Source organism: Scomber japonicus, chromosome 11 (assembly GCF_027409825.1).
Source record: "Scomber japonicus isolate fScoJap1 chromosome 11, fScoJap1.pri, whole genome shotgun sequence".
Classification (NCBI taxonomy): domain Eukaryota; kingdom Metazoa; phylum Chordata; class Actinopteri; order Scombriformes; family Scombridae; genus Scomber; species Scomber japonicus.
In genome coordinates this window covers 17,318,311-17,332,485 of record NC_070588.1, presented here as the reverse complement: position 1 = coordinate 17,332,485, position 14,175 = coordinate 17,318,311, and the positions used below count along the sequence as shown (strand labels likewise).

At 40.6% G+C, this 14,175-nt stretch overlaps 1 protein-coding gene across 4 annotated transcripts in view; it reads left to right on the top strand.

The window, feature by feature from the left end:
* Positions 1-14,175, top strand: part of pkp4 (plakophilin 4) — an 82,080-nt gene that overhangs the window by 23,758 nt on the left and 44,147 nt on the right. For all 4 annotated transcript variants that reach the window (XM_053328360.1, XM_053328358.1, XM_053328359.1 and 1 more), the window contains exon 3: positions 13,789-13,901. In XM_053328360.1, the coding sequence (XP_053184335.1) occupies positions 13,789-13,901 (113 nt within the window). The remainder of the gene's footprint in view (positions 1-13,788; positions 13,902-14,175) is intronic.

Sequence of the window (14,175 nt, the reverse complement as noted above, 5' to 3'; positions counted from 1 at the left end):
TCTGACAAATATACCAACATAACTTTAATTAGGTCGATGGGAGACTTGATGTCTTTTTCTTTGAATTTCTGTGTAATACCCAGCTGGATATCATAGAGAATGGGGGAAATTAGACCAGAAACCCTTCTTGATACAAAAAAAGGAAGTTGAGTCTTTTGTTCAGGCGAGAACCATCTATTACAATGAAGATTACTGAATGATATGTTACAACTGAGGAAAGATTCATTTGTAAGGAAATGATCATTGATTCCATTCAAAGCACTTCCATGCACATACTGTAGCACATGGATGAAATGTATAGGTTGTAGATGTATCCTGGCAGTTATACTAAGTGCCATATTCAACAGCCTTTTGAGAAAAAGCCAGTTTTGAAACAGATATGCAGGAGCTCTTGCGTTGTCTAGTGAGGGAACTGGTGACACCCACTGCGCAGGCATCAATGAATGTGAGGTCAGGTCTTTAAAGAGCATCTTATTGATCAGTCTACACTCATCTCTGCTTCTTGCTGCATCTCCCAGGAGAGGAATAACTTCCAGAGTTGTGGGGGCCCTTTGGTTGCGTCAACTTTGATTTCATCCTCACCAAGCGCTCCTTAATGTACACTCACACCTATTTTTAGTTATATTAATGTTACAGCATCAGCAGGTTGTGGTAACAGAAAGAAGGGGAGGGATGGTAGGTGCTGATGAGGCTTGTGCCTTGATGGGTCACGTTGTTGGGGAGTAAACCCGCAATGTTTAGCTGGCATATTATTAAAGGATAAGGCTGGTGATTTTCTTTTTTGTTTTATTTATTATTGTGCTATATCACTTTATACTAAAGTTCTTTTATGGATTATGCTAGCCTGGGTAAATCCATGCTCTCTTTCCAGCGACATTCCACTTCGCTCAGAAAGTTAGCATGGCCACCAAGACAAAATTTTCGCCTGAGATAGGGAACCAATCACAGAACGGGGAGGCGGGCTCAAGGCGATGACGACCGTAGAGCGAGTCTGTTTACATCCAGCATGGATGCCACGGAGTTGCAGCAACCGTTCAAAGCAGCAGTAGATTGTGTGCTAAATAAATTTAAAAGTTAATTTTGAAAATAGAACAAAAACTTGCGCTACATGATTTTCCCGTCATAAAAGGATGTGTTCCCGCTGCTCCCTACAGGCTCTGAATACGTCATTGCCTCAAATACAAGAAAATGAATGGGTCCTCGCCAGACCCTACCTCAATTGTGGTAGGGTCTGCAGTTGGCCAGGCTAGGATTATGCATTTCTAAACAAACTATGGTAGCCATTGCTTTCAGGGCGAAGAAACATGTCACCCAGCAGAAGGTGCAGATCACTGACATGTTTTTAATTGTTTTTGGACAACAACAGAGGTCTACAGCATCAGGCTTGAGATACATGCACAATACTTGAAAAATAGGATGAGTTCATTGTTGGTTTGGCTCTGCACATGGGATTTTTTTGATAATAAGAAAAATATAGAAAATCGCCAACTTGATCCTTTCACTTAATCTTTGAAATGGAAAAGCGTGCTACAGGAACATCACACATTTGCAGTTAGAAAGGACTCAACTTACAAAGCAGTTTCTTTGCATGTTGAAGCCTTTTATAAATGTGTGTTTTCTGCTCATTTCAAAGATAAAAAAGGTTTCATCTGAAAAAGACCATGTGGTTAATGTGAATTATCAACAACCCCTCAGGTGTCATCCTGAGTCATAAAAAGAGTTTTGTTTTTGTTGTCAACATTCATCGACCATACACTTGTCACATTTTGTACTGAGTGCATATCGTTCTGTTAAAAGGAGTCATGACCAGGTGCAGTTCAGATTCAGTGCCTTTCATTCAGCAGATATTTCAGATGTAATAAAAGTTTCAGGCAGGGACAGAAGATGGGGGTGATTTAGTTCCTTCTTCTTTCTGTGTTGTAGAGAGATGTGTCATTTTAACATGAAATTGCGTCCTTGCAATTTAAGGAGCTATTCGGCAGATCATTTGCAGCATACATTAACATATCATGATTGTGGTTCCTTGCCCTTGGAAACACTGTGTTTTGATATGCTCCTCCATTACGAGGCTTTGCCCTCAGAGTAATGCTGTTATTGGCTGTGCCTGGACATGTCTATATGTACCACAGACACTGGCAAAAAGGGACTTTCAGGCATGCCGCACTATGGTGTTTCAACACACCCCCTCCCAGAAAACACCACAGTGGAATTTTCCCACTTTGTTTGAGTCTATTACACGCAAAAAATCTGTCTGCCTTCTGTTTCTCCCTGGCATACTGCAGTTACACTCTGTGACCCTGTTTTCAACCGAATCAGGCACAGACACACACAGACAGACTTTAGATTTCCTTGTGAAGCTCATGAAGCTGACCTTGCTTTGAGTGCAACGACTCCAGCTTCCTCTTAAAGGCTTGATGAGCTGGCTGCAATATTACCCACTTCAGATACCATGTAAGCCTCTGTCTTGTTTTAATGAAGCAAAAGTCATCTTTGTCTACGTAACCCTTCTTAAAGAGTTAATAGCTGAGGTCATGGCTATGCTTCAATGCAGTGTTTTTTATCTTTTCATTTTCATGCCATGTTTTTAACCCATGTGCAATAAGTGCAGCAGAAAGGTTGATCTTTTCTCTGCAGGCGATAGTGTCTGTTCCACCTCCATAGGCAAAATGACTCTAATTACAATCGAATAGTGATTTTCTCCACTCCTCAGGGTCTTATCTCCCTTCCTCTCCCCGGTGCTGTCGCTGTGACACAGGCAAGGAGAAATCTAGAGGCATAAGCATTCTGGCCTCGATTATGGTCATAAAAATGGAAGCCTGGCTCCAAGCAATTACCCCATAGGGGAGCAGAACAAGTATGAGAGGGAAAAGTGCAACAGATTCAGAGAGGAGGGATACAGGTGAAGGAGAGTGCGCCGATATACAGAGGAAAGACAAAACGGTTGGATATAGAGAGAGGAGGGCGCAGGGGGGTGGTGAATAAACGGACAAAAGAGAGATTGAGCATGATGGAGAGAGGCAGAATCAGAGAGGCTGTCACCTGTGAATGGCACCCCAAATGCAGTGTGGCAGGGGGGGCTGTCAACGTAAAGGGAAGCAGAAAAGAAGGAATAGAGGAAGAGGAGATAATCTGCTCCCAATGTGACATGATGTCAAAGGAGTGGTGTGTCTGGACCGGCACAACGCTGTCGTTTTGAACCCAGCCCTGGGAGATCTCTCTCCCACCTAACCTGTTAATACTCATCATCATCACTGTCATCATCATCATTATCACTGTAATCAGTGCCACTGTCAACAGCTCATTCCCTGAGTACACGGTCACCAGGGAGCAAGGAGTTATACTCATAAGGTGAACGTTTAGTAAATACTGTTGAAATAAGTTGACTGGGTGAATCACCAATGAGGTTTCAGTGTCTGTATCATGCTCTGTCCAAACATCTCACAGGTTAGTTTCTCTAAATGATCCTGAAGTGACCGCACAAGTCACTGCCTTCTTACAGCAGTAACCTGCAGATCGGCAGTCTCTAGAGTTCTATCCTCCTCATTTTAGCCCAGAGCAATGTTCTTTTTGTCTGACACAATGTTGTTGATCTCTCAGTCGAGTTGGATGTTCACAGGTCTACATGAATTGGACTGGCTGTGTAATTGCACTGCTGCAGCATTTTGGCTTTTTGTTCCAAACGAGGAGATACGGGTTGGCTTTGTGAATAACTCTCATTTACTGGCACTATGCCTTGGCATTATTATCAGCAGCATCCCATAAAAAGCCTTTGTTGAGGTTTGAATAGCTTGTAGCTGGACAAAACAAGCAGCAGTACAGCAGCACAAAACTTAGTTCAAAAGAAAAAATAATAATAATAAACAAAATGCAGGGAAATACTACTTGCAAACTTGCAGTTGTCAGTTTTCAATATAGGCTTTTACACATGGACTAAAAGCACAAATTGTAAGACATGTTGGATTAAAGCCTTTTTTTTTTAAATGAGAAATTTTGTCTACAGCTACACAGAACTTAAAATTTTAAAAGATGCCACATATTGCTTGCTCCACTTGAATTAGTAATGGTGCACAAATGGTGCTTTTAAAGTGTAATTATGTGCGTCATGCTGCGAATGCTAATGAGGCAGAAATCCAAAGGCATTTACTTTGGTGATTTAAGTTAAGGAAAAAAGATCATCCATGCCAGTGTTCCCCTTCTGTTTGCCCAGACCACCTGTGCCAGCCTTATTGCACCAACCGGAGCTACAAAAATATTTTAGAATAAAAATATAAATGATCTCCCAAGAATTAGCTTGTAAACAAATTTGAGAATCAAAAACAGATAATGTTGTTAGATTTTTCCATTAAACTGACACAGATTTTCTGTCACTTTCCTCTTCGTGCAGTCTACCCCCATTTTCTTTGTTAATGACAGTCTTTTGTTGTCAATTTTTTGTATGGCAGGCACTGACTGAGAATACAAATGACAGCTCCTTTTAATAGCATTCACCACACAAATGACAGTTTCTGTAATGGCATTTTAATAACCAAGACAAATTGTAACTTCCTTTTCATGTTCAAATCATGAAAAGGAAGCAGTATGTTAAATGCCACCAATATAATATTGTATGTGTGTGTGTGTGTGTGTGTGTGTGTGTGTATATATATAGTATATTATTATGGAGCATGCGGTTATAGAGCTTTTTTCATCATACGCAGCAAGTAATGTTAAGACATCTCAGAAATGTGCTCTCATTCTTATGGAAGAGTTAGGATTAGCTGATGGTGATGATGTAACAGTTAATTTTACTTCTAAGAGGTAGGACTGATGTTTTGTAGCAGCATGCTTCATAACTATTAAAGGTACCCTGTGGAGTTTTCAACCATTATTAAGAAAATATTTAGCCTATATGTTTTTTTACATATGGGTCCCCATTGTGTTAGTGTGTGCAGCTAGGATGGACGTCCACTCACACTTTGCACACAGGGGATGCAATACATATTCTTGCTAATGTTTTCACACTATTTCACTGATCTAGGTCAGGTGGCAGTTACTCACCAAGAGACACAATAATGTGCCAACAGAAGAGGGGAAGAAGAAGATAGAGAATAAAATGTAAACAATGCAGCTTTGCAAATGTTTTATGAGGAAGGATCCGAAACGTTTGTTAGACCCATGGATGTATTATGAGAGCTGGATACTGGACCAGAGAGAACGCCCATTCAGTCCAATAAGAATTTCTCAGCAGGTGCATTTGCCAACAAAAAGTTTTTAGCTTCCAAGTTTACTCCACATTATACGACCCACTGAATATGTACAGTAGAGTTTCCCTCGTTGACCCCACCCACTGTTGGGGGGACTGATCTGTGCCAGACTTTTCATACCAAACCATCCATAAGACAGAAGTAGACCCTCTTTTAGGTACGAGCTACTTGTTTTGTCTTCTCCTGTTTCTCCTGTTGTTTTCTGTGTGGCATTCACTCTCCTTTGTTTGTTGGTGTTGCTTTCATAAATGTTTCTTGGCTGTGTCCGTGCCTTTATTGAAGAACAAAATACATAATCCAAATAACAAAAAATATAGTTGTAAAAGATGTGATTTAAGAGACAATGAAAATAAAATGGAGCATAATATGAAATGATAGACGTTTTTCTATTGCCATACAATATATATCATATTACACAGCACTATTTGGCACAATGTATTGTGCAGCCAAAGCATAAATTGAAAGCAGTTCTGAACAGCCGCTCTTAAAGGTAGAGTGAAAAGCTGGCCATCACAGAGGGGGGAGAAATACAATTGCATATAAATATAGGAACAACACATTTTTCTCTCCTGGAATCCATTCGTGGTGTTGCACTTCATGTGAAAAGTGAGAGAAATGGTTGCGTAAAGAATTTGAAAACAAACTGGCGCATCCGTCACCGTAGCATAGCTGGCCGATCACTCCATGAAGTGGGTCTGAATACTGGAAATATTCATTTTCATTTTCAGAACTCTGATGTCTTAAAGGTGTAGTGGTAAAAGGCACTACATTTGACAATTCAGTGTTTCAATAAGGACAACATAGGTGATCAAACATCAGTATGCTGTTAATGCTGCCCAGGTATCTAGCATACATATTTACAACTTGAAGGTCACCATAATGGGTTAGGGCTAGACATGAGGAGCGAGTAATGAAGCAGATCTGCACCATAAAACCAAATGTCGGACGAACTTGTGCAACAGGATTGTCCCGCTTTGCTCTCAACAAAAGATTTTATTAATAATTTCAGCAGATCTGCAAGTTTCCTGCTGTACGGCCTTGCAATGCTGCTAAAGAAATCCTGGCAGAAATTATGGTCTATTATAAACTTGGTTTTCCATTATCTGAGTGTGAATGATTTTTCACTTTTCTATTTGTGGGCTTTTTGTCACATTATCAGCTTATATAGTATAAAAGCTCTGGTCCAGCTATGGGTGCTAAAGCAATTTTCTCCCTCTGGTACACCTACTGTATAGCTTTGACTGCAGCTGTGCACGCTCAGCATGGCACTTTGTTTTTGAATGCCTCTTTATCCAACATGGCCATTATAATTCTGCTACGGTGGCATGACGCTGCAGCCAGTTTCCTAAAACCTTAGTGTTTTCACAAGGTGACTTTTTGGCAGTTTTCACTGGTTTCCTCCAGGTCTGGTCACACAGACTGTTCTGAGGCCTGTTCTCTTCTCTCAAACCTCAGACCTCGTTTTCTGTCCCTGCTGCTGCAGAAATCCTTTAACCTCTGCTGTCATTCTCTCTCTGCGCAGCACAGTCAGGCTCTCGTTGGAATGCGTCTGCCACACTGCAGTGAGGGTGCAGAGCTGTCAAGCCTCATTGCCACTTAATGAACAAACATATTTCTGGTAGATTCTCATCCTTGGTTAAGAGGAAAAGCTATCTGTGGTGGTTATGCAAAATGAATCTTAACATCCCAAATTAACATGCAGCTGTTTCTTTTCAGGCCCGAGTTCAAATCAGAAAGCCACCAAAACACACATTTTCAACGGTCATAACCACTAACCCACATGAGCTAGATACTGAGATAAGTGATCTAGTATTATTAATAGAGGGAGGGAGTTATTATTCTGTCATATAACAAAAAGAGTTATTCATTCAATCATTATAGCCATCACTGCATCACTTTATCCTAATTTGTCACAGCACATATGTGCCAGGTTTATGATGTAGGTTCTTTATTTTACATACATGAAGTGAAATGATGATGATCAATAACGAGATTGTATCTGTGGTGAATCTCGCATGTTCTAAACATACATTCCTGTTCATACCAGTTAGAGAGACGATATCGCAAATCTTGGTTTTGTGAATCATTTGGATAAATGTAAATGTAACCTTGCAACCTACCAACACGAGCTACAAATAAATATATCGTAAATTTGTATTGTAATTTGTTGTTCGTGTTCGGACCATAAAAATAGACAGCGGTACAAATGGGGTACGTATTTGATCCTGAAACATTTTTGTGTAGTGTATGCCTTAAAGGCATGCTTGTAGCAAACTATGATATCAACCATAAGATTTTATTTTTACTGAGAAGTGATTAAACTCCCATAATCAGTCCTAACAGTCATGCACAAACATGCCCCAAAAATCATTATATATCCATTAAAAGTCATTGATTAATGTGTTTAAGTACCTCTTTAGAATTAAAAGAAGGAATACACACTGAGGTATAATGTGTATAATATAATATACAACTTTTTTGCAGTTGTTCAGTAGGAAGAATTTTTGCTTTAGTGAAACAACGATCAAGTCTTTCACTAAGTTCTATGTCAAAGATGTTTATAACGCATATTGGATGAAGACCTGTTTTTATTACATCACAGACAGTCTGTCTTATCTGGGTTGAAGAGATTTGACCACAGGGTCTGGAGCCTCTCTTTTTACTTTCTACTTTAAAAGTATATTTGGTCATTTTATGACTTTATTGGACAGTCAGCAGTAAGGTTCAAATGGGGAACATTGTTGCTCCTGGTCAGTGCTTTAACCCCTTGGCCACCAGGGTGCCCCATTTCATTTACTTACGTCATGTGATGCATTAATGCTTTAGAGCGCATGTGTAAGTCTCAATATGCCACCTTTTTTTCCCCATATGACATTTAGGCTTTATGTGTGCGTAAGCCTTTCTTATCTATGCCGAACCACGGTCTGTGCTGAATCAGCAGCAGGAAGAAGCCACTTCAGGCATTTCAGATGGCTCGTGTATTGTCAGCACCCATAAAGATGAAATGGGAGTGTGTACATTGGTAGCGTGGTCTGCTGCCGTGTGTCATCTGTTTTTTTAAGGCCACGCTCAGGACACAAGGGGACAGGATCTGAATCAGCTCTAGGACTACAGGCAGATCAAGCCCAACAAGCTCATTGTATTGGCAAATAAAGGCATTAGGGGCCTTGTTGGTATAGGAAAGCCGGCCACCCATTGTCCCTGTCCTCTCCTTCCACTATACGCCCGGTACAGACCAAGGCTGGGCCCACACCCGTTAAATAAGCATAGGACTTGTTTAATAGTTATTGCCTGTGCTCAGCCTGACTTGGTGGATCGTTATGCTGAATAGATGTGTCCCATTCTGTGTAGGGGCCAAGCCTGGTAACTGCAATAAACTGCATAGGGCAGCGAATACTAATACTAATTTTCCACTTATTAGCTGTGGCCCTTGTCCATGTTTCATCAGACCAGGGCCCTTTTTGGTACATAGCCCTGTGCTATAACAAGCTAATAATGGATATATATCTGCCCCATATTTGTAATAGCCTTAATGAATTATGCATAATAAGAAAATTGTATTGAAATACGTGAGAGAAAGATGGCTAGAGGAAGCCTGAGGATGTGATACTTTCAAACTTAATGTGCACTGGTGTTTAAAGGCTGTTTACAGGGTCAGAGAGAATGGGTCACTTGAATTATCCATCTTCTCAGTCATCCTTGCTGACAAAAGACTGCTCCATTCATAACGAAACTGCAATGGTATCAGTTACATTATGAGATCTATTGATGTTTATTACAGTATGTAAAAAAAACAAAAAGCATAAGCACAATACATATGACTGACAATGATTCTACAACTAAGATAAGGCTTGGAACCAATTGTGAGGGCATGAACGACAGAGCTCCATGGAGGAAGGTCTGGACTGCCTCCATACTTGTCCATAGTAAGAGGACAGCAGGGCTTGGGCGTGAATGCAGGCAGGATGCCCGCCTGCTATAGGCTTGGAATAGTTCCGAATATCAGCATTGACAGAGTGCCTTATGGCGGTAGCAGGTCTCTCTCTGCTGTGCTTGATCTAGATCATAGACTGTCACTGTGTGAAACATTAAGGAAGCTGTATCTGTTTATTTCTCTCTCTCTCTTGCCTGAACATATTACTGTATAATGAGATGTGTGCAGCCTAAGATGAAGTCGCTGGACTCGAGAAGGTGACACACTGCCAAACAAAACAATTGGATTATGAGCTTAAAAGAAAGAAGGCACATAAATGGTGGGCCAAGAATAGTGACATAAGGAAAATCTCTTCATTCAGGCGGTAAACAAAACCGTTTGGTTCATCTGTCGCCATGGTTTTTCACTAGCGCTGGCTTCATTTTCATACATGGCGGCTTGCATACTGTCACTAAATAAGTGCACACATATAAGATGAGTTTTGTCGTTTAAGGTGCATATATGTGTGTGTGTGTGTGTGTGTGTGTGTGTGTGTGTGTGTGTGTGTGTGTGTGTGTGTGTGTGTGTGTGTGTGTGTGTGTGTGTGTGTGTGTATGTATGCTAGAGTTGTGTCTTATCCAATATCGGTATCAGGTGCCGATACTGATGTATTTCACTCATCAGATATCGGACTGACATTACTTATCCATGAACAAATCCAGATTCCATAGTTCCATGTTTTGGTCAGCCAGGAGAGTAGCAGAGAGTCAGTGTAGAAGAGACTTGGTGTTCACTGAACACAGCCTAAGAATAAAGGGACCCTTTATTAGGCGCCACCCTACAGCCTGGTTGCCAATACAGACAGTGTAAAAGTCGTGAAAACAGCCAGCACCCCGCAGGAGCTCTGAGTGAGTCAGAGCGAAGGAGACGGAGTAAATGTGTGCTTCACCCCTCCTTCAGTTAAGTCCCCCATTTGCTTTTGTACTGTTGAACGTGAGGAGGTGGCACAGCTCCAATACAGTAACTTCGAAGGCACCAGAGAAATTGATGGCAGCTATATTCTGAACAGGAAAGAGCCCTTCATTGGTGTTTGTGATTTGCTTCTGCTTTTAGTTTGATACATTTGGTTTATTTTGGTTGCAGTGTATTAAATAAACAGATTAACCCCTATTAGTTAACCTAGCTCGACTATTCCACCTGACATCATATGAACTCTTGATACAGTCAGAGACTAAGACAGACATCTGTTGATTCGCCAGATGGACACTCAACGAGGTGGCCAGGGACTGGAGACCCCCTGGGTGCTGCAGCCAAAGTTAAAACAGGAGGCCTGCTCTTAGCTGTATTGGACACACAAAGACATTTTATTTTCTTTAGTGATGTTTTATTTCTCCTAAGACATGTAGACCTGTGTTTTAAATCTGTTCTTGTTTTTATGTTGTTGTTTTTTTTTATTGTAAGAAATACATTTGTTTTTAATCTCAATTTCTCTCTGCATGCTGTTTTGGGTCAGCATAACTTCTGAGTAGGAATTAATGGATTTTTCTTTGAAGCTACACTCGACACCTGTGGCTAATTTTGCTTTCATTTTTGTATATGTTTCTCTCTTTTAATAAGAAGTGCTGAGCGGTTCACTAGAGCCTTGTATAACCTTACGCATATTACAGCATCTGTATCAGTCTTGCAGGTTTCCAAATTTGGGTATCGATTTTAGAAGGGAACTTATAAAGAGCTGGATCAGTGCATGTCTAGCTCATTTACACTCAAATCAGCCAATGGCCTTGTGCTCCTATACTAGCATATAGGTATGTGGTAAGTGAGGGTGCGCTGTATTTAAGTATTTTAATGTTTACATTTTCAAAACATTTATCTTCATTTATTTATCTTGCTTGCTCACTCACTTAGTGGAGTGATGCCATGTTTGTATGAAGTGACAGTGAGAGTGTCTACCTTGACTGTTAACCCTAGTTTACCTTGCTAAGTCATCTTCTAGCACCTTTGAATGTATAGTAGTCTGGCTTTTTTGTGTGTGTTTGTAATAGTTGGATCTTTCTGACTGTCTCTTGTGAGAAACAGTCCTCCAACTAGCACTGCCAAATTGCATGGTGGGGCTTAGTGAGAGAACAGTTAATATTGGCGGTGACCTTCAGGCTCTGTGTGTGTTTTTCTTTGAGGACTTGTTTGAATATGTGCTCGATCAAGAGTTCAGATCTTAAGATGTAAAGCTAAAAATTACATGATTCATCTCAACCAATTTCTTAACATGAATGTAGTGTCGAAAGCAGTCCATTAATTGAATACATGCCCATTTTCCCTTAACAATCTGCATATACCTTGTGTGAGAATATATTTCAATGCAAAGTTTTTTGAGTGTCAATACAGGCTTATCTGTTCCTCTCCGAAGACTGGAATGATAGGTGGGAATGACAGGTTGAAATTGGCAATTGCAATCTAACTTAGTCTCTCAGCAGGGGTTATGTGTCCCACAGAGCAGCCACAAACCTGACTTGCTTACAGAGAAAAAGAAATTAGATCACAATCCTCTTTCTGCAATGTTTTCAGAGCTGTACGTGCTCTCTCTTACCCTGTGATTTTGTTTTGTCTCACGGGTAAGCAGATATTTGGATGACTCCTGCCATTTCCTGTAGAGGTTTGCCTCTTAACTCTGGCCTGTGGTGGGAGATAACGTGATTAGGATAATGATCTGAAAGATGAAATATAATGTGCTCAATCATTTTTGATGTACAGGAGAATTTTGCTACTTTATCAAGTGTTGGGAAATGAGTTGAAGATGGATTATATGAACACCAAACATCAGACAATAAGCAAAAATTCAACAGAAGATAATGGCCATGAACTGTTTTGTTCCACCAATTTATATTTTTATAAAATATTTAAGAGAAATAGTATAGGATAGCGTAGGATACATTATCATTTTCAGCCACATCATCCAGCGTTAACGTATAATTTCCATGGTATAGCTAAACCTCTGTGTGGCAAGAGGCAGCATCAATGTTCTTGAAGCTTATAGCAAACATTCTGTGGTTTCAAATGTAGTTTAGTAGTAGTTGCTGTGCTAAGTTGCTGCTAAATTCCAGCTGCTGCTTCACATTCAAAGCTTTTCACTGATGAACTCTTGGGAGTGTTTTATTTGTTAAGCAGTTACAAGAAATGCATCATATGTATCATACAGAGTAGCGGTGCTTTGTTAGCGACACTATTGTTCAATAAATCTGATCTGTACAATGAGATGTCGACTATTCTTCATTCCTCTGTCAGTGGAATTGTTTTGAATATTGCAAAATAAGGATGTTACCTGGGGAGTGAGCTGCAGGATCTTACTGTAGTTTGTGTGAACCAACGCAACACCAACGTGTCACAAAGAGAAACAATACATATTACTTCACCATGGTGTCCTTTAGTATATTTATACTATGAATATATTCATTTCACTATGTATATCAAGCATCTTTGGCACAAAAAATTCCTTCGGGATAGTATATTAGTTATCTTATTTGAACCATATGCAAGATTTAGATTTGCTTGCCAAAGGCACGGCTGGGGTATCCCACCTATTAACAATAAGAAAACAGTACTTTGCATTTTTCCCCCATTCATGCTCCTGCTGACTGCAGTCAAGCTCCACATATCTACAATGGAGGTGAAGGAGAGGAGAGCAGTGGAGGGTATAAAGCAGCAGTTTGGGGGAGGGGTGAGTAGAACATGTCTTTAGTGCAGAGATCAATCTTTAGTGCTCCCTCAGAGAACATTGGTGTGAAAAGAAGGCCGGTCCAAGTCTGTAGTGGCCGAACTTCCTCAAGTCAGATCACAAAATAACCTAAAAGCTGGTCTGTGTGCGCATGCAGCTGCCCGTGAGCTTAATTGACTGCGGTAATCGACATTACATGGTACAGCTAAGGATAGCCAGGCGAGGAACCTGCTGTGTGTACATAGTGTAATGGTGAGTTAGGCCTTTTTGCAGGAAATATAAGAGTGTTAGTGGTGGAGTACAGATACTCTTTGAGTGCCACGGTGGTGTTGAGGATGACAAAAAAAATGGTCTGTGTGTGTGTGTGTGTGTGTGTGCAATCATTTTTCTGTGTATAAAAGACCCTATGTGGGTCTTATGAGTGTCATAATGCAGTGCTTGGAGCTAGAGAGCTGTGCAAGTAATAGCCTCGCTCAGACTAGATAATTAGTCAAATGCTGATTTCTCCGACTCCCATAGGAACAGTGCCACCAAGGCTAAATATCACCCACTGAAGTGGTGCTTATCTCTGTGTGGGCTGGATGAAATGGCAGTACTATATAGCCTGTGTGTATGTGTGTCTTGCGTGTCAGTTTGTGTATTGAGATGTACATAGCCTCTATTTTTAAGCTCCTTATTAGAAAATATTTTCTTTTGGAATTAGCTCATTATCAGAGCCTTGCGCTTCTATTTTGTGTCATCATTAACAAACACAGCATGGTGAAGTACATCACTGTTGGAGCCGGCTGTCAAACTGTCATCCTGCCACCGTCATGTTGGCTTCACATTCACTGTCAATAGAAGTATATAAAGCTCACTCTGATGAGAACGTATTCCTGACCTTCAGTCCTTTTTCTTTTTTGTGTGTGTGTGTGTTTGTGCAGGAGCTCCAGTTTGAACGGCTAACCAGAGAGCTGGAAGTGGAGAGGCAGATTGTGGCCAATCAGCTGGAAAGATGCAGACTCGGGGCCGAGTCGCCAGGCGCTGGTAGCAGCAGGTAATGAGAAGATGGACACAAACAGCCACAATCCAACACATGGCTTTTTCACACCTCACAGCAGGGCCCATATTCTATAGTGTAACCTTATGGCATAATGATGAAGAACCAAGGTGTGATCGCATCTGAATGGACTGTAAATATATTCTCCTCCTGTCAATTGTGTCTTTCTATTTTGAAATAGAGAGAATTTCTCCAGTGTAATCGTGGTCACATGATTTAGCAAATAAAGTGTGCTGAATTTAGTCCTGTTATTTGACATACGTCACCCTTA